This window comes from Hippocampus comes, unplaced genomic scaffold, assembly GCF_001891065.2.
Source record: "Hippocampus comes isolate QL1 unplaced genomic scaffold, H_comes_QL1_v1.1 scaffold96, whole genome shotgun sequence".
Classification (NCBI taxonomy): domain Eukaryota; kingdom Metazoa; phylum Chordata; class Actinopteri; order Syngnathiformes; family Syngnathidae; genus Hippocampus; species Hippocampus comes.
This window is the reverse complement of record NW_017806074.1, coordinates 170,350-196,708: the sequence shown is the minus strand read 5'-3', so window position 1 is coordinate 196,708 and position 26,359 is coordinate 170,350. Positions and strand designations below refer to the sequence as shown.

The 26,359-nt window shown below is 41.1% G+C and overlaps 1 protein-coding gene across 5 annotated transcripts; it reads right to left on the bottom strand.

Annotated features, from left to right (window-relative positions):
* Nucleotides 1-661: 661 nt before the first annotated feature.
* On the bottom strand, nt 662-25,242 carry pou2f1b (POU class 2 homeobox 1b). Of its 5 annotated transcripts, none has more exons than XM_019894476.1 (14): nt 25,179-25,242; nt 16,799-16,864; nt 16,286-16,377; nt 12,769-12,945; nt 11,958-12,075; nt 11,767-11,858; nt 11,488-11,661; nt 11,267-11,408; nt 11,002-11,156; nt 10,643-10,825; nt 10,412-10,526; nt 9,803-10,139; nt 9,643-9,731; nt 662-7,804 (listed from the first exon to the last, which is right to left on the bottom strand). In XM_019894476.1, the coding sequence occupies exons 1-14, from the start codon at nt 25,222-25,224 to the stop codon at nt 7,533-7,535; spliced, it is 2,058 nt and encodes a 685-aa protein (XP_019750035.1). In that variant the 5' UTR covers nt 25,225-25,242; the 3' UTR covers nt 662-7,532. The 5 variants fall into 5 exon arrangements, with proteins under 5 accessions (XP_019750035.1, XP_019750036.1, XP_019750037.1 ...); XM_019894477.1 differs by having other exon boundaries at nt 10,643-10,822; XM_019894478.1 differs by having other exon boundaries at nt 11,002-11,147.
* Nucleotides 25,243-26,359: the final 1,117 nt, after the last annotated feature.

Here is a 26,359-nt window from a genome sequence, read left to right as displayed (position 1 = left end):
GAATAACATTTCATAGTTTACTGCTTTACAAATTGGAATTCATTTAATGAAGAATCAGAAGTCTGGGTAGGAAGACAGAGAACCAAATGGTTGTTTTGGCAGCGAGGGAAAACAAATTAGCGGTCATTAAAACATGCTTGCATCTAATTAAAAGTCACCGGGGGCAAAACCTCAGTCAGAGGTCCTTTTACATTTCACACGGTTGGCTAAACTCTCGATGTAACTTACACCAACCCGCGTGTTGAAGTCACATTGGGGTGTGATCCAGCCAACACCAACTTTCATGTCCATAATATGAACAAACACAAGAGACAGTATCTAGCAAACATCACACACACCTGTAACCTTTGGAACAAACATTCATTGAACAATTTTGAAATTTTACACTGTCAGACAGGTAGTCATTTAACATTACATTGAGGACACTGGTTGACAGAAAATTTTTGACACAGATTTTAAAAAAAGAAAATGTCTTTACTTTTGTGTGGCACATCAGTTTTTTTTTGTTTGTTTGTAAAAACCTGTTGGGCTAGGGGAAAAAAACAAAACAAGGGAAGATTCCTAATCAGCAGATTTTTGAGAAATGAGCCATCGTTTGGCCGATTTTGTGCTTTGAAGAACGGCTATTCAGTCCAACTTATGAAAACAAAACAAGCTCATGTCAAAACACTTGAAAATGGTTTAATGATGTTTACAACAAAAGAGAACTGTACACTTACAGTAAAAGATTTGTATATGTGTAAAAAAAAAAAATACAGCAGACAAACCCATCAAAAACTACTATGCATCCTGATTCACATACTTGAAACTCCTACACAGTCTTTCAGTTTTATGCCACCATTGCTGGAGGCGTTTTTTTTTTTGTTTGTTTTTTTTGTCTTTTTTCCTTTTTGTTTGTATTTCCATGTATTTTTTTGGGAACAGTGTCCCTCAGTGTTTTTAGTCCAAGATGGTAACTCTTTAAGTTAAGAGTTCTGTTAAAAAGATTAGACCGCAGAGGAAAAAAAGTAAGAAAAAAAGGCGAGGGGAAAGTGTCCACTGTGAGTAGTTTAACACAATGGCTTTCTGAAGATAGACAGAAAGAATATGTACATGTTGGATTTTTTGTAATCGTTTTTCATCATATTTTATCTCTCGATAAAAGCCCTGGTCATTTTGGCTGATATCGCACAACACGCCCAAAAACATACAAAAATACAATGTCTTCAACCTAGTAAGACAGTTCTGCAATTAGTTCCATGCTGCAACAGAGACCGAGAGACAGAGAGAGAGCGAGAGCGAGAGCGAGAGAGAGAGAGAGAGAAATGACAACAAACAAGAAACGGACTATTATTCCACACACTTGATTTTTTTTTTCTTGACAGAAATATATCAAAATATACATCTGAGCTTTGGAATTACTGAGGCTTGGACTCAAAGCCAGTGCTGGGTTTGTCTCTTAATACACATGCTGCAGGGCGGTTAGGAAGAAAGAGACAGTTGACAAGAGATATCTTTGGTATCCGTGTTTCGCCCATACACACACAAAAGTTTAAAATATTTGGAGTTTTGCTTTGGGATCTATAGCGCTTGTGAGGGTTCCCGATGTCTCACTTGGGAGTAAAGCATTGAGCAAAGTGTCACTGAATACCCCACCGGGGGATGCATAGTGTCACAGTTGATCAGTCTGTAGTGAATGAGTGAAGGAGGAAAGGTACGGAAGGGAGGACACAGTGTGATGCGTTTACAGCAGTGAAATTGAGTGGGTTTGGGATGTGTCACTCAAGGGTTGTATGTCCTGGGATGGACACTTATTTTTTTTTAACCAAAGTCCTTGAGAGGGAAAGACAGAGAGCGAAATGTGGAATCGAGCAACAGCGCTCCAAACAGACAGATAGACGGTCAGACACACAAGGAATCCTGAGCATGTACAGAGTGCACAGGATTAACCCTCAGTGTGTATTAACAAACATCACCCAGCTACCACAAACAAGTGTCCATCAAAGAAGCCCTCTCAACCACCCCAATCCCGAGCCTCTCTGGGTACCCCTGCCCACCCACAGGCACTGAAAACTGCAGCACCGACCGTGGCGAAAACATTCGCATGCAGTCAAAGCTAATGCACCCCAAACACGTGTGGGTGAGCTGCTCGATGAGGAGCAGTGAGGCAAGAGGGTGGGCCGCATTCATGTACAATCAGTTATTAGTCTTTGGTTAATGTTGTTACCACGGGATGGCGCCACCTTGCAAAGCTGATGGGAGGAAAGGGAAGGGGTGATAAAGCATCCACACCAGGTTACAGTCAGAAAATAAGCAGGATTGTCAAATTAAAAAGGACGAGTAATCCAGGTAAAGTGTGCGAGAGACATTGTTAAAGAAAACAAAACATTCGTGAGTACTGGTGTGTACCCCTCGTGGAGGACGCATCACATCAAGAATGAGCGGGCTTCTCCGAGGACACGTTCATATGTTTTCAAATATTTTCTTATTAAGTAGGTTAAAGCAGGTTTCACTCAGTTTTGAGTTAGAAATGAGGTATACTGGTGCATCCACGCTTCATCTGTCAACGTTACGAAAAAAAAGAAAAAAAGCGCGGTGGGTCGACTTAACGTACCAATCCACCGGGATCTGCAACTTGATCAAAATGAAGCGAAGCAAAGCCAGTTGACAAATTATCGCAGGTCTGAAACCATGAAACAGCGTTTGTCACCAACAAGTGAAAATAGGGATGGGCATTTGTCCAAATTTCATTGATCGAACATAGAAAAATACACTTAATTGAAAGAATGTTTTTCAAACACTATTAAGGATGAAAGAAATAGTGGCCCTACATTAGAACCTTGAGGCGCTGTAAAAGAAAAGCGATGAGCAGTTCACAAAATTTGAATCTGTTAAAACACACACACACGAACTAACGCGCACGCGCGCACACAAACACACACACACTTTTTCAGGAATCTCACGGGATGGGAGTCAACTTGACCTTTTATCATAGGATTGGGACGGTATAGGATAAAAAACAAATTCATGGGAACAGGATTATTCAGTGGGGGAAAAAATCCTCTGAGACTCAATGAGGAGAAAGGGGTGACAAACTGTTCAATGAATGAGTAAATTGCAACTTTGGTTGTTTGTTTTTTTCACGCACTTGACCTACAAATTGGGAGTGGTATGGGAGTCATTTTGTATGGGAGCAGGACAAGAGTCGTTTTCACCAGAATGGGACAGGGTTACTATAGGATGGGATTTTTTTTTCTGTGGGAGTGGGGGGTGATAATCCACTCCTATCACCTACTAGCCCTCTCGAATGTGCACTCTAACCGCAATTGGCTGATGAATATTTAGTATAAAGGCAGACTCGGACAGTTTCATTGGTCCACTGTGATGTGTTTGATAGTTTCATTGGTCAGATGTGTCGAAACTATGTGTAAATCTATTGGCGGCTTGAAGCTTGTCAGTAAAAATCCATAAATAAATCACCTCAAATTATCAGCCGCAGTGTGGAAAGAGTAGGGAAAAACAGCGCCTGAAGGTCAGGAAAATACGTTATATTTCAAAGGAAAGCGAAAACCTGCACTCCAAAGTAGACAGAAGGAACGGCAAATCTGCTGGTTGAAACAAATAAGTGTACCTTATTTTTTTCACAATTGCTTCACGACATGGTACAAAATAGCAATCTACAATCAAAAGAATCAACCAAATTCTAATTAATTTTAAGATTAATCAATGATTATGCCCATCCCATCTCCAAAGTCAATGATGGGGAAAAAAAAAAAACGCACAATGGTTTGCAGACTGCGTTTCAATACTCTACAATGCTCATTCATTCACATCCGGACGCCTACCTGCTGGAATTATTAGTAAAGCTTTTCTTACAGGCATTGCTTGAGTCACACCTAAAATACACAGGTAGCAAAGTGAGCATTTCACACTCAAAATGCCTAAAGTACACCGTATTGTGTCAGTGACAATGCACCTAGCGACACTAAGCTTGAACAGACAGACAGACACACAGACAGACGTTACAATGCAATCATGTCATCTACATTACAATAAGGCATAAATGATAACATTTATCGTCTTTGTCAAACTAAGAAAGCCAGTGATCGTGCCCTCTTACACTATACAAATCAGTTGAAGGCATAAAAAAAAAAAAAATTTAAAAATGATTGTTTAAAACAGCACAGCAAATCAAGTCCAAAATGACTCAACTAAAAAAAATGAACATATAAATTTAAAAATAAACATACTTCAGAGTCTCCGCTCTACCAGCCAGACGACCTGAGCGTCAAAGCGCTTCCCCCTAGCGAATAGACATTGTCATGCCTTTGACTGGCGCACCGACCGCAGTGTTTTTTTTTTCTTCTTTTTTTGGTCTTAACCGCTTTAAAAAAAAGAAAATAAAATTAAGGAAGATTTGGGGGTCATAAACACTACATTCAGTCTGAGTAACATACAGGATCATATATAAAATATGATATCTTACACGTTTGTGTGTGTGTGTATATATATATATATCTATATATCTATATATCTATGTATAGAATTAAGAAAAGAACATTTCTCAGATTCTTAGGTCTTTCCTCAGATAAATATATCAGTAACATCCTATAGCACCGATGGTGTCCGGTTCGTCTCGCAAATGCGTTCGGATGTCGCGTAACTACAAACGGCAGCGGAATAGAACTGGCCTCCATCGGTGCGTGGCGGCCTCAAAGACACGAGCAGCCATAAGCCGGCCGAGCTGCAAAGAGAAAGGCTATTACTTTGGCAAGAATGATCTCTTCGTCAATCACCATGAATCCGCAGAAGAGAAAAATTAAATAGTAGTACGAGAAAAAGCAGTAGTTGTCCTATCATGTACGGTTCCTATGTAGCAGTATAACTTGTGAATGGTGAGCCAAGCGTTACTTATACATTCCACACTGTATTACGAAATTTCAAAAAATGTGAACCTTATGTTTAAGTGCTGCTGAGGTATATTCAGTCAAAATTAGTTGACAGAAAAAAAAGTACAAGACGATATCTTGCTGGCGACATGCACAGTAATTTCTTAATCACTGCTATATGGTTAGTCAGAAGCAGCAGAACAGTGACGCTATAGTTTTGGGGTTTAGTTGAATGTGTGGCACATAACAGTCCTCAGCCAAAAAGCTGCAGTGACTAATTGGAGCCAAGGCTCTGAGAAAGCTTTGGGGCACTGCATTGTTTAGATGCTGGTTCAAATGGTAGCGATGACCAGATCTACAGTATATGTTGACTACGGATGGGCATTTGACAAAATCAGCGTGAACGATTTATCACTGGTTGTTATTTTGGCTTTTTTTAAATAAATTACATGATGAAATGTGAAGAAAGAGTGGACCTCGATAAGAGCCTTGTGGCTCACCATGCTTTACTGTATGTCTCGGGATAAGCACTTTGCAAAATTTACTGTACTTGATCAATTTATGGAGAATATTTGAAACACTATATTTGATAGAAATGACAAATATTGTCTTGAATGTTTGAGGAGCAAACTCAACTGAATCAATGGCACCTCTGTTGGTTGCAGCCACGTAGTGGACTCCAATTTGCCCCATTTGCTTCAGGACACTATGAATCAACACCAATTCCAAACAAACCAAATTCTTCAATTAACCTATTATGTTATGATAGTGGCGAATGAATCCACCAGTAGTGCATTCAATGTCACTTACTTTGAGACGCGATTCATCTCCAAATTCATAATCAATTCCAATGCCCATCCCTAGTGTTGACATAGTGGAGCCTTACAGACTCCTGAGCCACAAAGCCTGCTCTTCACACAATGTGCTAATAAAGCTATTAAGAAAGCACGGAGAGACAGGCTGTTAAAGCAGGCATTCCATCCGTCCTTCTCCAACTGCACCAAATCAAGAAAAGTGGGTGCTGACATTTGTGAACGGAAACTGCAGTGCTCAGACAGGCACAGCCGCTATTAAGGAAAACCACTTTGGTTCAAGCTGTTGTTTTATGGCTGTATTATTTGTACAAACCCCGCAAAAAATGAGTTTTTTTCTGCTTCACAGACACCCAATAGATGCTACTAAAACGGTTAAAACAGGGCCATCAAATGGCTCTGAGAGCAAATGTTTGGGCGAGGCCCAGTGAAATAAAAATAAGAAACGAGTTTGTCATGCTCCAACCCAGCCCTTCCTTGGTTTTTGGTCAATTGTGCTGCCAATTATTATATGTGAAAGACTTTCAAATAAAAAAAGGTAATCTTTGGAAAATGATCAAAATATTGCATTTTTATATTCCGCTGACAAAATGAAGAGAGATTCTGGTCATAAATAGATCAACTAAACTACATCGACTACAGTTATGTTAACAAATATTTTTGGTATATCTTAAAGTACGCAGCCACTCGAACGACCGCAAACAAATGGGAAAAGGTAATTTCTCTCACAACTGCTCATCAATCCAGTTTTTTTTTTTTTTTTTTTTGGTACAGATACTGTGCACAAGTAGATATGACGGTACTACCATTATAAAGAAAAAGATAGAAAAAAAATCTATTTAGTCAACATCACCCTACATTTAGTGTGACGACCACACCCCCTGACAGGTGATCTTAGTTCAAACCACTGAGCCTTGTGGATCATTTGGTTACTTAAGTCTCAGTGTCACTCTGAGCTTTACACAACACACGGAGATGTCTGCCCTCCATCTTTAACCACTGTTTCACTCCATGTGTTTTTAAAGCTGTTGAACGTTTTCAGTCATTTTCCATCAGTGTCTACAATCGGCAACGTTTTTAACAAGCTCAGCGGCTGTTAAAAGTCAGTGTTTCCAGGAAGAGAAACTCATAGAGACCAAACAGGTCCCTGCGCTTCTTAAAGCAATGATAACCTTTATATCGGCCACTTATTACTTGTTTTTAAAGCCTTACAACCACCATTTTTAAAAAAGAGATATTTAAATCTTAACTTACTATACTTGCAAAGTTGGGAAAAAAAACATTAAATACATTAAAAAAAAAAACAATGAAAATAAAAGTGATATGATTCATATCAAGGCCTGTTCCAACAAACGTAAAAGTTGATCCCCGTTAATGATAACATGTATTATGAGGTTAGTATTAAGTTTAGAGCAAAATCATTTTTTTTTCAGAAGTTGTTCAGAAAAGATGTTAAGTGAGACTGCATGAAATAGAAGGACGTATGTACAAAATGTGAGGAGCTTGACAGTATCGAGGGAAAATTGTCTTCCTGGTTCAAGAAGCCAGTCCCCATTTGGCTACTGTGTCCAAAGATCATAAAGATTAAGAGAGAAGAACCCAGAAGCAAAAAGGTCAAGCACAACCCTGTGTGGTTGGGTTTTTTTTTTTTGTTGTTGGTTTTTTTTGGGCGTGCGAAAGCAAAAGGGACCAGACTAAATAATAACAGATACGATGGAGCTGATATATGTGTGTGTGTGTTAGTGAAGCGCAGAACCATAAATCAAACGACCTTGCCTATTTCCTGTGCCGTGTGTGAGGAGAGCAGTGCACAGCTCAAGAAACAGGGCGTTCATTCCGGATGCAGCCGGACTCACTGCGCCTTGGAGGCAGTGGTAATCGTCGTGGCTTGCACAGGCACAGCGGCCGTGGAGACCTGGTGATGGGCGTCAGTGGTGACCTGCAGCCCGCCCGCCCCAGCCGACACCAGGCTGACGGGGTTGCTGGTGAGTAGCGACAGGTTCTGGGGGTTGAGGAAAAGCGGTGTGGTCACCAAGTTGGGTGCGTTGCTGCCAGATGCGTTTGCGAACAGCAGGTTGCTTCCATCCAGTGCCGTTATTGGGATTGTGCCGCTTGACGCCAGGGCTGTAGGGACACCGGTGGTGAAAATGAAAAAGTTGTTTGGTGTCTAACAAATAAACGAAAGATGTTTCTGAGCAGTGGCATTTTTATTTGGAAAAGAAATCAGTGGAGCTTCAACCACCGATACTTATTTACTTCACTGCAAACCTGAAGAAAATGTTTGTGCCATTGGACAATTAAGATATATAACCGTTTGGGTAAGTGTGGAGCTTGTTACTTCCATGTATTGCAGTACCGTAATCATGCAAATTCACCTAGGTGCGTTATTTTCTGTGGAACCCATCTCCAACTGTTTAACAAAAAACTCAATTTGTGGTTTTTGTGCACTTTCTGAAACGTCCTCAGATGCCACAAGATCATGCCCAAGATAGTCTAATAGGAAGCTAGTGCATTCGTGCCAAAGAACCATGTTGACTTCATTTTTCGACTGGGAGATCATCTTTCCATGTAGCTGAGGAACTAAATTTAGCTGAGGTTGTGAAAAGAAAAGAGTCTTTGCCACATATGCATGTATACAAGCACTTTGGGAGGGTTTTTTTTTTTTCCCCAAAATCAAAACACCTGATATACACATATTTTTACGGGTTATGTTTCGGGGTGTGCATCTCTTGTATTGCTAACGCAAGTCTCGAGCTTGCGGACTTCAAGAGAACCATTACTCTTTCTCTGATATATATTTACCAGCAGTCTGGATGGTCCCTGACACCATGCTGCCACTCACGGGTCAGTTTTGGTACGACATTTGTTATGTGTATGGTGCGCAGTGTCAGTTCCATCCCATACAAGCACCCCACACACATGCACACACACTTAGAGCAGTAAGCATACATCGCGATTGTTTTCCTTGTCATGTGTGCTGACACCCATTTTAAAAATCGGTTATGACGTTATAAATCATTGTGTAGAGCACGCTTTACAATGAGAACGTAATGCACATCAGCACTTTTCATTCAAGTTCTTAAATTCTTGATTAGTCTAAATAAGCAGAACTATTTGTCTAATGGAGACATGGTGTCTACCAGAGTATAATCTGTGTGGTTTAAAATTAAGCCTGCACGATTATAGCCAAAATGATAAACACAATTACATTAATCACCATTTTAATCATGATTATGACTCACCTTGCGTCTATCAGCTGACCTTTTCTCTGGAAGTGGTATTTGCATACTCTAGGATTCTGTATTTTTAATGAGGCGGAAAGGTGTAGATGTCATTTTAATGAGGTGATTACATTTATAGTGGGAAAATGCATGAAACACAAATTACAAATCCGAGCAGGGATATATTGTCTGTCTGGAGAGGATATTTAAATGATCTTTTAGTATGCAATGAATGTTGCGATGATGTTGAGATGAATGCATTAATCTCAAGAGCACTTTAGTGCAATGTCCTTTGCCTTTAAGTCATGTACATATTCATTTGTAAACAATTTGATTTGATATTTTAGTAATCCATTTAAAAATTTAACACTCAAAGCACACACCCGTAGAAAGCCTTGTCATAGGCTATCAAAACTGAATTGTAGTGGCAAAACATTCTTGAGCAGGACTTTTTTGTCACCCTCCCTCTTGCAAAACACTGTAATACCCCATTTTGTAGCTTTATTCTTTTCAATCATTTTCCGAAAATGTCATTTTATATTAATTGTAAGAAGCAATCATTGGTAATATTTGGTGGTTTGTTTTTTTTGGGGGGATTCCTCTTTGCTTTTGTAAAGGATTTGGGGACTACGATGCCTCGAATTTGTATTCATACATACAGTACACATGTATGTAGTTATATCTGAGCGATTCCACCAGAAAATATTTGTGAAGTAAAATGAGGCTCAAAATGATACTTACCTTGAATTGTGGCCAGCATGCTATTGTTCATGACAGCAGGAGTCAGGGCACTGCCAAGGCCACCGGGGGTCAGACTGAGCACGGCCCCACTGCAAACACACAGTTATAAACTATGGAAGAAAACCACTGAGGAGATGATAATGAAGGAGGAATTACTAACCCTGGAGGAAAGGAGGAGGAGCCCATTAATCCTGGATTCAGCCCTGCCGCAGCAGCCATGGCCGCGAAGCTCGCGCTGGTGGGCAACTGGGCAGCCCCCTGAAACGCTGTGGACAGACCTGGTGCAGCCACCATCACCTGGCCCGTTCCGAGGGTGGTGCCTATGGATGTCGGGGCCTGGGTGACGATGGCCTGCGCCTGAGTACTGACTTTATTCTCTGTGGTGTTGGACTGAACAGCCGTCGGGGACGGACTTAGAGACGGCGAGCTGGTTACTGTGGTAATCACGGGTGTGGTGGAGATGACAGATGCAGTGTTTGTGGCTCCAACTGTGGTGCCTTGGAAGGAAAGTGGGTCATTAGGGATTATTTGGAGTGGGGAAAATGAGATTTATACACTACAATGTCCCAAGTCAAAAGCTTTAAAGGTCTAGAAATTGTACTAGAATTTTCTGAATAAGTGTACAAAATGTGTGCTGATGTGGCGGTATATCACACAAGCCATCATGAATGCTTCGGAGTCTTGTTCATTAGGAAGGATATTGGAAAGTGAGGTAGGAATACCCACTGGAAATTACCATAAATTTGAGCTACCAGTGTAACAAACATACCTGTGAAGGATAAACTGGACACACTGGTGCTGGTGAGAGGCATCACTGGATTTATAGTGAGAGTGGTGGGTGTGTTTATCGTCGGACTGTTCACCAAGCTTGCTGTGCTGGCCACCTTGAAAAATAAAATATGAATTGACTTCTTATGCCAACATTTGTTAAAAACCAAATATGAATCTGAGGGCAAATGAGCCAACTGAGCCTGTATTTCTTGTGCATGTGCTTCCTCACCAAAGGGCTACTGGGTGTAAAGATGGTTTTTATGGGGGTGCCGCCTATGCCGCCTGTGCTCGGGGGGTTTATCCTTTTCTCTTTCTGACGGCGATTGCAGAACCAGACCCGGATCACCTCCTTTTCCATGTTGAGCTGGTCAGCGATCATGGTAATCTCTTCAGAGGTAGGTTTTTGGTTCTGCTTGAAGAGGGCAAAGAAGCCAAACAGACCTTGTCAGTACAGGTCACTTGAGACTACCACATCTTTTAACATAAAAAAAATAAAAATAAAAATAAATGGTCCGCCCAGCCAGTCTCATTGCTTCAATTAACTACAGTATATGCAGTATGTTGCTTTAAATACAACTTGCTTCCAACCTCCAGAAAGCTCTTTTCTAAGGCCACGCGGATGTTGGTTTCTATACTAGTCCTTTTCTTCCGTCTGCGGTTGATCCCCTCAATGCCCATGCCAGGGGAGCCGAGGGCACTGGGGGTGGACAGCCCCTGGTCAGATGTCAGATTCTCTGCACAAACAGCACCGACGCAACAGAAGGAGTGGGAGGTAAAGGCGAGGAACTGTCGAGATGACCGCACCAATCGCACCGTGCACATAAAATATGTTTGAGGAGGTTCAGGGACAAACCTGCATCATTTAGCCACTTCTCCAGCAGTGGCTTGAGTTTGCACATGTTCTTAAAACTCAAATTCAAGGCCTCAAAGCGAGAGATAGTTGTTTGGCTGAAGTCGTTTCCATACAGCTTACCCATGGCCAGGCCAACGTCCCCCTGGTCACATGGAGGGACACAGAGTGTAACGAAAGACAATATTACAGGAGCCATAAAATATATTCCATGGGCAGGGTACCTGTGTAAAGCCGAGTTTGATTCGCCTCTGTTTAAATGTTTTCGCAAACTGCTCCAGCTCTTCCAGATCACTTGGCTCCTCCAAAGTGGGCGTATCCAGCTGTTTGGTTGGCGTCTGACTGTGGGGCAGCGACTGAATAGGTGTGGCTGTCGTGGTACGTGTAGGAGTTGCAGGCTAAATGTTGCAAAGGAAGAAGAAAAAAAAAGCAAAGCGATTAGATTTGAGAGAGGGTGCCAAAGGGGTTATTATGAAACACGTTCATCTGAAAATAACACCAACCTGTGCTGCAAGAGTGATGCTCGGTTGCGTCGGCAGGGGGTTAGCTTGGCTTTGAGGTAGTTGAGTGAGAAGACTCTGCGCTTGCAATATGCCTACACAGTTAACAACAGCCAAAGGACGGAAGATAATAAAAATCAGCTTCTGTTACTGTCACTCATCTCTTACTTCCCCTGAGACTGTTGTTTTCTTACTCTGCTGGGCCTGCGGTGTCTGGGAGATGATGAACTGAGCGGGCTGCAGCGGAGTGGCGATCGGGTGGCCGGGCTGCACCAGCACAAACTGGGGCAGACTTAAATTCTGCTGCTGCAGCTACCGAGACAAAAACACTATTTTTAATACGACACATATGATGACTGTGCCATTTAGGTTTACATCATGTATAAGGGGATACGCTAAATATCCTCTACTGCTGTTTCGTCGTCATGACAGGTCTGCAGCTGATGTTTTCGCTCGATATGTTGCTGCTCGTACATTGATGAATTATTCCATGCAATTCTCATGGCACAAACACAACATAAAACTATGTTCACAATGTAGCTCAATTCCAATTTCTTTGCCCATATATGACAGAGATCAGTTTTTCTTTTTTTTTCCCATACAGTGGAAAAGTACAATTCCGATTTTCTAATCCAATTCTGGGCCTCTTTCGTATGTGGATATAAATCAGATATGTATGCGATGTGTCTTGTATGAATGCTCATCCAGACACATCTGACCTATACGTCATCAAAAGCCCAACATGCACTCCGCGCGGGTGTGGTAGAATGCTTGGTAGGAGATTATTGACAATAATCGTCCACAAATCTGCATTCTTTTGAGAAACAGTGCCGACTTTAATTCCACTTGAAACATGAAGCTTGAATTTGAGTTATTTGTGGTGAGAGTAGTAGTTCAGTAAACGGCTCATTGATTACGAAATAATTTGGCATTTCAAAACATTCCAACGCAGGGAAAAAAAATTCCAAATAAGTAGAAAATTGACTAGAATGATTACTATCTTACAGGAGATATCTGGATGGGCTGTGAGAGGGGTAGCTGAGTAATGGGTGTGGCTGCAGAGGCTGAGATACTGGCCCCACTGGTGCCGTTCTGCTGGTTGGCTGAATGCTGCACAGCCGCAGCCAGGAGCTGAGCCTGGGCCTGGTGAATTAACAGCTGCTGCTGGGGGGTCAGGGTCAGCTGGGGGGAGAAGAGAACAACACACAAAATTAGAAAGGGGGGGAATATACATCTCACACAGAGGGAGTATTGAATGGTACAAAACATGGGTGCCCAAGTGCAGTCCTCAAGAGTCCCTATCCAACCTGTTTTACATGTTACCCCTTTGTTACCCCTTGGTTCCTTGCTATAGATTGGAAGGCACGGACCTAGTGAATACAGGTCAAAGGGATGACTTTATTTTATAGTCTCGTCCCCTCACTTAACTTTTCATAAAGCTATCAAAGTTGATATTTTTTCCTGTCATAGTAAGACAAATGAGGTTAGGCAGGCAATATGGACGGAGACTAATGCAGTTGAGCCAGGCCTAAGTGCTAATATCCATGATGTCACTCAAATCAAACAGCACAGCAATTATGACTTCCGTTTATCCAGCCAACCACTCTATTACATGAAGGCATCGCCTGTGAAACGTAGCCACTGAGCCGAGATGTGGTAAGCCTACTGAGGCAAAACATGTTTTGCTTAAGGAAATATTCAGAGACAGTCTGAGGGCCACAAAGATGGAGCAGACAGATGTGGCAAAGGTGGCACTCGCCTTGTAGCAATGAAATCAGGGCAAGCAGTCTCACTTCGGTCAGCCGTATGGCCGTAAATCAGCCTATAAAGGCAAAAGGCCACTTACTCCTGCAATCTACCCCCGGCCAACATGAGCTGGGTTTGAGGCAATGTGCTCTGGTGGACGGAGGTCGGAAGAGCACTTCCGGAGTCTTCCGACTTTGACTAGTGGATGGGGAGAGGCATAAGATGAGGGTTGTTGACTTGGTGAGCTTGTCTTTTTAGTGTGGCTGAAGATGTTTTAGATCATGTATAATTCAGACCAGAAATTTTGAGCCTCATTTCATGTATAATTCAGATCACAAATTTTGAGCCATCTACTAACTGATCACCTTTGGCGAGCGGCTGAAGTCTCTGCGGGAGTGAGAGGATTTCAAGTCAAAGAAAAAGTGCAAGAGCGAGCACTTAAAAATGTGCCGCAGCCTTTTGAGACAAGGGAAGAGCGAGGGAGGGCAGGCGCCGCAATTGCTAATTAAAATAGCGGTTATGCGGCGCATGTAAATCCTGCATAGATTTGCATATTCCCCGCCATCTGTTTCCAGGCAACGGCGGGAGCAAGCTAATTAGCATACAGGCTTGATTAATCTGCCTTGTTGCCTGGTGACGGCAAAGGAGCCGGGGCTCATTCAAATGAGGTTGTTCTGCCTGTGTGTGTATATACATGAGTGCCAAAGAGCAAACCTCTTCAAACGCAACTTAAATTCCTTCTTCGAATACAGCGGAAACTCTTTAGTGAAACCCAGTCCTTTCCGTTACACTGGGTGACTTCAAATTGCTATAATTTCAATCGCTACAAACTAATATTTCATCACGATAATAAAATCTTGGCAAAGTAAAATTTTAACATTTTTTATTGTTTCAGTGCATTCCAAATTACATTGCAAATTATGTTTTCCCCCAAATTTTAGTTTATGCAAGTTGAACTGGAAATTTTCCACTCATCAAATATTACAGAATAATTTGAATGTTTACAAACAAACCTGATAATTTCTTTTTGAAAAATAAAGAAATTTTTGTTGAAATGCACTGTTTCAAATTATTATGCACAGCAATTTTTCATGCCATTTTGTAGGTTGTAAAGAACTGAAAACTGTCATTTGTTGAATTTGCAACATTAGGCTGTTGTATTTGATGAAACGAGACGCTATTTCAATGAAAAACATCTTAACAGGTCAAGTTACAGTACATTCCAACATATGACCTCTTATTTGATAGTAGCTTTGCACGTCTTGCATCAGTTGAACTTGAGAGCTTTTGGACAGCTTCCGCTTTAATTTGTCTCTCGGATGTCCGCACAGCAGAGCTGCTGTTTGGATGTAAACTACCTCCTACCCTCATCATAAACCTTTTGCTTCAAAGCTTCTCAATGGGGTTGATGGTCAGGGGATGATGGGGGCCACACACAGGTTACTCTCCATTTTTGCCCAAAGCAGCCCATAATGCGGAGGAATTTCTTGCGGCATAAGATTGTCATGCATGAAGATGATTTTGTTTCCTTACTTCTGTTCTTTGTTTTGTAGCATCGAACAAATTAGTCAGTCAGAAACCCCAAATAGTTTTCAGAGGTTACTGTCACACCTTCAAGGACCAGCTCGTGTCATGACTCAGCTGCTAACTCCCTGCCGGTGTTGCTGCCTGGTTAGGGCATGGTGGCCTATTCCATCCATTTTGACCATCCAGGTGTGCACGGCACTCATCAGTCAACAATCTTATGCTGCAAGGACTACCTTTGCATCATTGGCTGCTGTGGGCACAAAAGGGGAGAAATACACGGTGCGGCCCCACATCTTACCTCAACCCTGTTCAGAACCTTTGGAGCATCCTCAAGCAAAGATCTATAAGGCTGGGAGGCAGTTCACATCGAACCTTTTGATTTCAGCAAATACAGCCTCTGAATACTCCAAATGCAACAAATGACCATTTTCAGTGATTTACCAACTATAAAATGTATTGAAACACTGTTATGCACAACAATTGAAATTATTCTCGAACAGTTGATTTGAATGCTGAGTGCCGTTTATATGGACTATTTATAAACATCTGAGAAAAACAATTTGCATAATAATTGCAATGTATATGTCAAGTAAAAATGTGAGGTCGTATGAGAATCGTGTAATTAAATGCAAAACGATTCACCGTTTCAAGATTGTCTCGGTGGATTTTTATGAATATTGCTGGATTTAAGCAATGTGCAGTGTACAAGGGTTATTGTACTTGGCAAAGAAAAAAAAACTGCCATATAATAAGTGAGACACGTGATTTGGGTTGAGCCAACTCCGATCACCAACTGACAATCTGGCGGATGTTACGAAACTGCAGTTGTTTGTTTAAATTCAAACCTCAACCTATAGCCAACTTGAGTGACGTTTTTGACAATGTGATCGCGATATAATTTCAACATCGCAGCACCCACATAATGGTCGATGGAGATTTCCATCTAGAAATAGTTTCAAACAACATGTAGGCTGTGCAAATGAGGGATTATGGCTCGGGACCTCCTCTATGCCCAAGGGCAATTGGAACGCAGCTATTTTATTTTTTTTATTTGGATAAGATTATTTTACTGTATTTCTTGTTTCATTTTTATTATAATCATTTTAATTGTTGTGTTTGTGATGATTATTTTTCATCACACGTTTTTTTTTTCAAGTCTTATAGAAATATAGATGACTTGAACAAAAGTTCCACGGTAGCTCATCCAAACCAGATTTTTAGAATGAAGCATGCGTGACGTTCTTGTTACCTGTTGGAGGAGGGCTTGTGCGTGTGCATTGGTGATTGCACTTGTGGTTGGCACGGTCGGCCTCTGAAAGTCCAATCCATTGATTGGGATCCCTGCGGACGGACACGCAGTCAAACATCTGGCGAGTTCAAGGATGTTTTTGCTTTCACAACAAAGTACAAACACAACAATGGAAACCCACAATGAAGAAGAATCACTGCATTGCTGTCGACATCTGTTGTCAGACCTTAAGTAGCAACCTGCATGGATCTCGTTTATCAATACAACCATGCATAATCACTAGCACTTCTTTGTTAATAGCACGCAATGAATATGTTTTCATCGAATGAGTGTCAAATCATTAGTTTCATTGGCACCACGCAAAGAAGAAGTTACTCGAACATTTTATCGTCGCTTTGGTCCAATTCAGTCCTCCAACATGTCATGAGCTGTTTGGCAACTGTTACAAGTAGGAATAAGAGGCCTTTTGAAAGTCAAGGAGCAAAGGAAAGGAATGATGGAAAAGTCACTCACCAGTGTTCCTGTCACCACTTTCCATTGCACATTTAGTAGTTTCTGACTGATTATTCACTTTAACATCTGAAAGAGACAGACAGGAGAAAGCATGATGATCCAACATACAGTAATTATTCTCTTTCGATTCTAATTGCTTAAATGTATTTCATCTCGGCATGATGATCTCAATACAATCACTGCAGCCCAAAACCACAAAAGGACTATTTGGAATGGAATGCATAAGCATGGCAGTTTCTAAAAAATGTCTAAAAACCGTCAGGTTAGTGTTTTTCATTCCTATTGGGACCCACTACTTATTAACTCTGTCGCAGCCCCGTTTAAAAAAAAACAGAAAAACTCACCAGCCTAAGCTCCACCTGTGGTTTCAAGCATGGTTGCAGAGACTATTGAGTGAAAAAAAAAATAAAACTACCTCCGTCGGGCAAACCCCCTCCCCACTTTTCAGTGCGTCTGGTGTGAGGCTCCTCCCACTGCCCGTTTCCCTCTCCCCCTCTTTAGTGGCCCGCTAGCAGCGGTCAAGAGCAGCAGTCGCGCTTCACCGAGTAACACTGGGATATGCGCACGGACAACGTTAACGGGGTTTAAGCAAGCAGCACTCCTTCCTGCTATCTTCTTTTCTTGTGGCACTGCCCCCCCTCTTTTTCCCTCTCCCTCTCTCTGTCTCTCTTTCTCTGTCTCTCCCCCCCCCCCCCCAACTACATCACACAGCCCAAGTTGCTATAGCTACTACATCACACAGCCCAAAAGTCTTTGGCTTTTCTTGTTGCACTACGACACGAAGCGTACAAGTGATGTGATGATATAACCATTGGATAAGGGCTGGGAAAAGTTAACCACAAAAAAGAAAGTAAAAATAAAAAAATTGAACCACACACAAATTTCTGCCTCAAAACGATCATTAATAATTTTAACACCATAATTATGACACCCGGAACTAATATTTGGCCACTTCAATGTTTACCGCACGGACATTAGTGCAATACTCAAATATTAAAACAATGCCCAAGGTCTTGGTTGTTATAGACTTAAAAAAAGGGAACAAAAAGTTTTATGTAGTTATTGCAAAGTGGAGATGATGGATCTTGGAGACAGGAATGTGTACTCGTGGTGACGAGCCGGCCGGCCAGTCGGCGGACGCCTACTACAAGAGGTAATAACTCCACTTTAGTGCCTTTTAAGTAAACTAGCGCTGAACAAGCTGAAGCCTTGTCACAGTGCGTCGTTCACTACTTTACGGGAGCAAAGCATTAAACAGTTGAAGTGCTCGCGTCCATTGCCTGCGGGCCATCAGAACAGCCTAAACGGCTGCGAGAGGCGCTTTACCCAGAAAGAGAGCATGACACTGATTCCAAATCTGCAATCATGTAATGATCAATGCATATTTTGGAAACTTTACCTTTTGACTTATAATTTGAACGTCAAATTGACCCTGATGATCACATGATCTTTTCTTTCCCCGCCATGAAACGTAACCACTAACATGTTCTCTAAAACATAAACATTTCAGAGATGTTCTATTTTTTGGTTCAGCAGCAATAAGTCAAACCCTCAGATTTTCAATGAATATTCAACAAATATGCAATGAATATTCATTGAGAGTTGAATATTCATTGAGTAATCATTGAAAGTTGAATATTCATTGAGTAGTCATTGAATATTCATTGCAAATATAGGGTGTGGGTACTTTGATTCCTTATTGCTGCCAAACAAACAAAAAAATGTACGTTTCTGAAACTTATCTGTTTTAGAGAAGATGTGAGAGATTACATTTCCTGAATTTTTTTAAGGTCACACGATCCACAAGGTCAATTTCACAGTCAAATTATAGGTCACATTTTATTCGATTTTTTTTCTCTTCCCGAAAGCATTTACAATGGCCGGCAATAATACGTGGTTTTTCAGTTTTACGATCCACTGTTGTTTAGATATTCATTGGGGGAGGGGGGGGTTGTCATGGAACAACCCATTTGTAAAATTTGTTTTCTTCTCCACACACAACTACTTCACTAATTCTAATTCACTAAAAAACAGTGAAGCACACATTGCTTCTTTTTGGGGTACGGTTCAGTATGCGAAGCCGGGACTGAAGACATGTATCATTTTTTGCCTCGTGAATCTAATGATTTCAACTTTTAAAGTAGCAAAGTTGTTTTTCACAATTAGAATTTCACATACACTTGAATATAAGAATCGCTATAAAACAAGAGAAAATTAAAACTACTCAACGGAAATGAATGTGTACATCTTCCACTTTCAGGATCTTCAGTGAGATTAAATGTATTGCGACAGTGACAGTTTGAGTATGAAACTGATGAATTCACTTCATTTCCTGTTGGTAAAACTTGTTTTGAATTTAGAACAACTATCTGTCTGTTCGACATTGGCGCTTCCAATGGAGTTGCAAAAAAAAGTTTCTCTCCTCTTACTAGGAATGAAACAAATGACAAGTGCAGCTGGCGCACTCCACCCGAAGCCGCCTCTTCCAACTCTATAATGATGCATAATCAGTATTCAGTTGATTAAAGCCGTATGCAAATCTTCCGCCGTCTCGTTAGAAATGCAAGACTTTGAAGTCCTTCGAGTGACGCATTTCACACCGGGACGGAATGAAAGCTTTCTGCATAATTTAAAGGGCTCTATAAATATTTATCAGCTCATTAGCATATTAATTGGATGTCTTTTGGAGGGCGATAGGAAAAAAAACAGGGAATAAGGAGGGCGGTGAGGAGCTGCAGAGGGAAGGTGAGCGCATAGCTAAAAATTAATTAGGTAAGAGCAGGTAAAGGCTGGAGTTATCCCAGACAGCAGAGTAAGGGCCTGTTGGTTGGCTATTCATGCAAGAGTGGCTACTGAGATTCCAGAGAATTCATGGGCCCCGGGGATAGGCAGTATTATGAGGATTGCTGTTGGGATGTGAGGGTACTCAGTCAATCGGAAAGAAATAACTTTGCATTAATGCAACACAAGCATGTCATTACTTATAGGACACCCTGTGGCTCAAGCATTCCACAGCCAGTGGGTGGCAAGCAGACTGCTGCCGATGTTTATGAAGTGGTTGTGGAGGGGGATTAGCATATTTAGATTGGCTTTTACATTTCATTAGTGTTTCACTTTTGAACACGCTTTGAATTCGTTTTAGCCAGTGTGTTAATACGGCGGGGGAAGCGTGTGGTGTGCGTGTGTGGGAGGGGGGATGCACATGTGTCCAGTGAAGCCCCAACGACGAGACTGGAATGTGTGGGACAGTCCGCAGGGGGAGGAGCTGAGCAAGTAACAGCTTTATTCAACTTCTTCACCCGAGCCCCCGTCTGCCTGACAAGACGGATTTTGCATACTAGTCAAACAAACCCAACAGTAACTAGTATGTACAATATCATGGCAAAGCAAACACATTTGTCACTAAAAGTAAATACAGTGAAACACCACACATTCCCAGTTCAGCATCCGAATGTTATTTAGGCTAGTAGGCTTGCTGATATTATTGATGACGTAATGCGAAGGCGGGTTGTGTTGAATAATTTAACTGCTGAATGCAATCATATCGGTAGCAGTCTCGTATCTCCATTTTCAGGGGAAGAAAAAAAAGAGGCATGTTCATCGAGCCTTTCACATTGCACTGTCAAAGAGAACAAAACATTTTCAACGATGTACCCTGGTCAATGGTGGGCAAAAATAACAGACTCACGTCAGGGCTCCAGACTGCGACCAAAATGGAGGCCTAAGCAACCTTTTTTTTTTTGTTTGTTTTTTTAACATGGGTGAGTCAAAATTTAATGTGGTTGCCCATACATTTTAATGCTCCCTCCAACACAAGCACTGTATTACACATTGCAGGTAAAAGTCACCACCGTTTTCAGTGCTCTATAGTTTCCGCATCGTGTGCACGCTGAATGCTTTTGACTTGCTCATGGACCGCAGATGTGGACGATGTTTCATTCACATTATAGTTCACAGCATTTACACCAGCATGGGTTCCACTCATGCGCAATTGGTTCACGCATCCCCATCCATCAACACCAGCATTTATACTTTGCCATGTGTGACTTACTGCAACCTGCAAGGAGTGAAGAAAAGCAAAGCTTTAACGCTTGAAGACAGGATAAAAGTAATACAAATGAAAGATGAAGGAAGCAAAACAAAAAACATTATGCAAGAAAATGATGTAAGTGAAAGTAAATGCTGATCGTAAATTTCTCAATGTTTTTCCTTTTTTTTCTTTCTACGTTGGCTATAGGAAGTGTCAAATAAGCGTATGCTCATACTTATGCACTGTTGGAGTAAAATAAAGAGTACACATACGTTTGTGTGTGTGCGTGTGTTTGTTTACATCTGAGATAAATTTGCTCTTATGAAATGTCGCCTGTTGTGAAAAATTTCTTGCCGCAAACATGATTTCGTTGTAGAGGAGTTTCACTGTAGATATTTTAGGAAACTACACTGGTATTCTCTGCAGCTGCAAAATTAAAGCCACCAGCCAATCTGAGGAAACACAGTGCATCACATAAGTCAATTGCAAGCTGCTACGTTTCCTGTGTGAATTCGACATTTTGTGAACAGAAGTTGAAGTTTCTTGATTGCTCACTTTTTTTTTTTTTTTTTTTAATCCAAACCAAATCTCAGACTTTTGTTTGGCATGGGTGATGTTCATAGCATGGGACAGAGACTGCAAAAGCTCAGTGTACATAAGTTATTCAGCTGGTCGATGTGAGAAAGAAAAAGACTGCTGCGGAACAACGCATGAGACAATTACCCCGCATAGAGAATTTTAAATGGCTCTCTCATTAGCACAGTTATACGACAAAGGCTGTCAGTGGTTAATGCGAGCAGAGAGATTCAACACGAGACAGAGACCAAACATAATTAGTCCATCCACATTCCCCTCAAGCGCCTATAATCTTCATCATACACGCGGCGTACATCAAGATAACGTGTGTATGTCTGAACAGTGAGCTGACTGTGAAACATGCTGGACATTATTATCGGCAACTTTAAGCTTGAGGGAGTTAACTGTTCAAATACAGGCTGTGGCCTTCCTGCGTGGAGTACAATACAATCTTTATTTATAGAGCGCGTTTTGACTGATGAGAAGTCACTCCCCCTCTTAAAGTCAGCTGGAATAAGCTACAATTCATCCATGACCATAATGAGGATAAGCAATACGGAAAATGGATGGATGGAGTTAATAATCAAACAATGTAAAAAAGTGACATCGTGTAGGATTCAAACAAACATTTCTGGAAAAATCCCAACTGGCACAAAAACGGCCGTTCGGCAAGCAAAAGTTTTGTTTATACTTTGGCTTTTTGGGGATCCCACCATGGCGGGCTATGATCGATGGACAAAGAGGAGAAATGTGATGACAACTACTGAAAACTGAATCAGAATTAGCAGTCCATGTGTACTGGCTACTTCCTATTCAAAAAATTGCCTGATTTCTAACACACCGACATAAAATTCAAAACAATACATATGGCACTTAACTGGCTGTGTAAAGAAATAGCTTGTCTTGTTAGGATATATATGAGTCTCAGATAAGCATCACACAAGGAGTTATCTGTTCGGCGCACAAGCACACAACTGTGATTCATTACAATTTTAACCCAATGAAACTTGTGCGACTGGAGCTTTCTCTGTACCTTTGGGAAGGCATGTTCTGAATTTATTACCGCAGCTGATGCATTATTCATAACACCCTTGTTTACATCAATGAATATTCATGACGCAACTACAAGGCTGAAATCGGGGTGAACTGTATAACCGATTAAATAGGGGAGGGGGGAGTGGGAGGATGCAAATGGCTTTCTTATCGGATGTAAATATTCAGGAGTTTAATAAGTAACTTGTAGTTTGACTAGACTTTACAGGAGGCATATGCCATGAATGAAACTATCACAATACGTGATGTCACCATATCGCATCAGCTACCAAAGCGGCTCACTAGACCTTCTTTGGCTAACCATCAAACGATAAACTATGTTTGGCTGTTTGCTACTTTTTTCAAGAATGTTGACAAGAGACCAGGAATGTGACAAGAATGTTTCAATAGAATCATGTCCACGAAAGGGTTTGAAATCATACTTTAACAACCACAATGGTAAATTTTGTTTCAAAAGTCAACCAAAGTGGAGCAGCGTCATGCAACATAAGCTTCCACTCAAATTGATATTTCGAATTTATTGTTGTGGTTTAAGAAAAAAGTGAAAAATCTGTAGTATTGTTAAGCTACCACAACAATTATTTTGGATCTTTACACATTTTAATAGCTTCATAGCGTAACAATTCAAAGTTATATAACAAAATACAGTAAGTCGGGAGGAGACACAAGCTCCTTTCAATACCCTGCTTTGACTTGCAAAGACACTGCATATTTTTCCTGTCTGAATGCAGCGCACACATGCATGCATGCATGGGTGGATAACATTGTCGCAATCAGTCCTCTAGGTGCTCCACAAAATTTATGAACAATGCGTGGACAATGCATACTTTCGAGAAAGTACATTTTTAACACTATTTTATTCAAATGGGGGGAAAAAAGCATCTTCAGAATTTCCAGACTTTAGGGACAGCCTGCATAAAAACCCTGAGTTATTTTTCGTCATCCTTTGACAAATGCCATATTATTTTTAACCTATCCACTACTCGCAAAAACAAACAAACAAAAAAATAATTGAAATTTGTTTGTGTGCTCGTTACATTATCTGTCTCCATGTATTGCTCCTCCTTTGCTTTAAGGGTTCTAACACCACGGCACAGACTTAGCCCATCTTGGCGCTCAACTAAGCTGACTTTTCTAAGGAAAGCTATTTGGTTGATTTAAATCTTTGCTTTATGTTCAGTTGGACAGTAAACTTCAACTGGGAGAGGCAATAAATGGCTTGAAACCTCTTTTCAGCAATCTTCTGCCAAACTACTACTTGCTGATAAGTCAAGTGAACTCACGGCCACCATTAAGCATTTTCTTCACCAGTCAAAGCAAAAACAACAGCTCATATCTGGAAGAGTCCTTAAGTTTAGTGACTTGTGTAAGTTGAGGGGTTTGTTGTTTTTGAATGGATGGCTCTAATTTATGAAACGGCAAAAGGAGAGATGCAGCTTTATTGACACGATCTTACACTTGTATCTAAAGGCACCACTGTTGTCTTTTTGTTTTTTTTTTCTTCACCTGTTGTACTTCAATGAAAACTCTTTGGTAAAGTTTTTTCCCCTAATAGAATTTTTTGTCGAGGCGAAACGTGATACCCGAGTTTGAGGTCTAAACGTGTTAAATACGCTGACCTCCCCCCTTTACACAAACAACAGAAAACACAGCGGCATCAAGCTGTGTCTTGCCCAGTCATGAAAGCTTCCAGTGAGCAGTTAAGAATGCCCTGACTGCCTGTTATTATTGTGCCTTTCCGGGAAGTGGGCCTCACTACTGCCCCAGGGTGGGGAGAGAGGAGAAGGAGGGGGTACAGGTACTATCTTTGTACCTGTGTGTGGAGACAAAAGGTGTCGCCAATAAGTCTGAATCTTTTTGAAAAGGGGAAAGCACGGCGAAGCGATAACTGTCCCAAAAAGAATACAAAAACAACGTGTAACTGCGTTTACTTTGCTCGTTCAACAAGATCCGGAATTTTAAAAACATCCGAATTCGGAGCCCATTCCTCGGTTTGTTGTTACCACCGCTCGATAAAATCTGCTCAACGGCGCACTCCGGCTCGAGCAGGCCCCGCATGAATAACACAACAGGCTACTGTAGCTCCATAGTGCGCCGAGCACAAAAGGATGATGGAGGAAAAAAAGGCAATAAAAAAGCATACTGAAAGTGACCATGTACTGATCCCACAACAGCACAGAGCATTGAACAGTTGTTTTATTTCAACCGGTCACAACAGAAGCAGCAAACCCCGGCGCTCGTCTCGCCGAAAAATGAATATGCAAAGCTGGTTCAAAAAACACCGCACACCGTTTGCCATCAACACAAAGCCTAGCGCTTAGCATTGGAGGCTAACGCTAGCTCGCTCGCCATTTCAACTTCAGCGCGGGTCTTATTGAAATACAGAAATGTGTCAAACGCGGACGCGACTTGGTGTTTATTAATAAAATATGCTAAATGGTGTTTGTCGACAGAGGTATGAATATGTAGCGGCCATACAGGCGTCTAATCACACAAAGGGGGAGGCATGTTTCCCCCGTGTAATTTGTCGTCGGACGGCCAATAGCTCGTTTCCTGCTATGTCAAATTACAGCTGGCTAGCGTTTCCAGAGATGAATCGGAGGAGTCGTTATCATCCCTTGCCGTTAAATCCACGTTCCCCCCACGTGTGTATTCGTTTCTCATAAATTGTAGCGGCCGTTTGAATATGAGTATGAATATGTAAAATGCGGTAATCATTACCTGCTCCTGAACTCTCATCTTGACTCGCTGCTCCTCCGTCCGCCATTTTGAATATTTAACCCGAAAATCCCAGCCCTGCCTGCTGGGCGCGCACACGCGTACGAGCACGCGCAACCCGTGCGAAGTAAATACAGGAGTGACTGATTTGCATACATAAATAGTCATCTATTTTGTTCCTTTTATTTGTCTTGTACTATAAATTTAGTAAAAAGTATCAAGTAAAAAAAGTGGGTTCGATTGGTTGAGTGACTACATTAAACCTTGACATGTGTTATTCCCCATGTATTTTTCTTATTCTGTAAATTAAGTAAAAAGAAAAGTATTATGTATAAAAAGGGCGTTTCACTGATTGAGAGACTACATTAAAATTACAGCAATTAGGGTATGCTTCTTTTAATATAAATCACAGGTGTCAAACTCAAGGCCAGTTAAAGTTGAACAAACTATTATTCTTGACTTCTGATTTCAAAATTAGTTCTTTCTCAATTTGTTGTGTACTGTATATGTAATAATTTGAAGGGGTACATTTATAGGGGTTCAGAGTTATAATGACACTTCTCGGAAAACTGTCACGACAATGTGGCCCGCGACAAAAATGAAAACACCCCTGCTAAAAATGGTTAAAAATATATATTTTTTAAAGTTCAATTTTAAAAGCTGCAGCTGTTGTGAAAGCGAGAAATAAATAAAGATGTATTGTATTGTAAATTCTCTATTCATTTTTATTTTCTGTATTACTTAACCACAGACAAATGAATGACAATAGACATCAAGAAGCTAAATGGAAGTGACCAAATATGGTGCCAGGTCCAACTATTGTATACTCTGAATTTCCATATTTTCTAGTCTATTTTGTTCTATTGATGGGCAACTACACAGAAGACCTGCTGAGCGGAACAATAACAGGAAAATAATTTGACCTATTGGTGGCTCTGTGGCTCGTCAATGGATTGGTATCCTCAGAAATATGGCTTTTCAATCCAGGTTTATCTGTTCTTCCTTTGCACAGGAACTGCAACAAAGGATAACCTTGGAGTGCAATAATTAGCCCTACCCACCTTAGAACAAAGTGTACCTTTAAAGGACAGAAATTCACCCTTAGTGTCCCCCTTGTTTCTGGCAAAGTGGTTCATTTTAGTCACCATACTACAGTGTATTATATGAGCAGAGTAAAGTGTGGG

Coding starts and splice junctions, on each gene's coding strand:
- pou2f1b (XM_019894476.1), bottom strand. CDS start 25,224: ATGGCGGACGGAGGAGCAGCGAGTCAAGATGAGAGTTCAGGAGCAG. Junction 16,378..16,798: donor AAGTGGTGACAGGAACACTG/GTGAGTGACTTT, acceptor GTCCGTCCGCAG/GGATCCCAATCAATGGATTG. Junction 7,805..9,642: donor CATGCTGGCCACAATTCAAG/GTAAGTATCATT, acceptor GTGTCCCTACAG/CCCTGGCGTCAAGCGGCACA.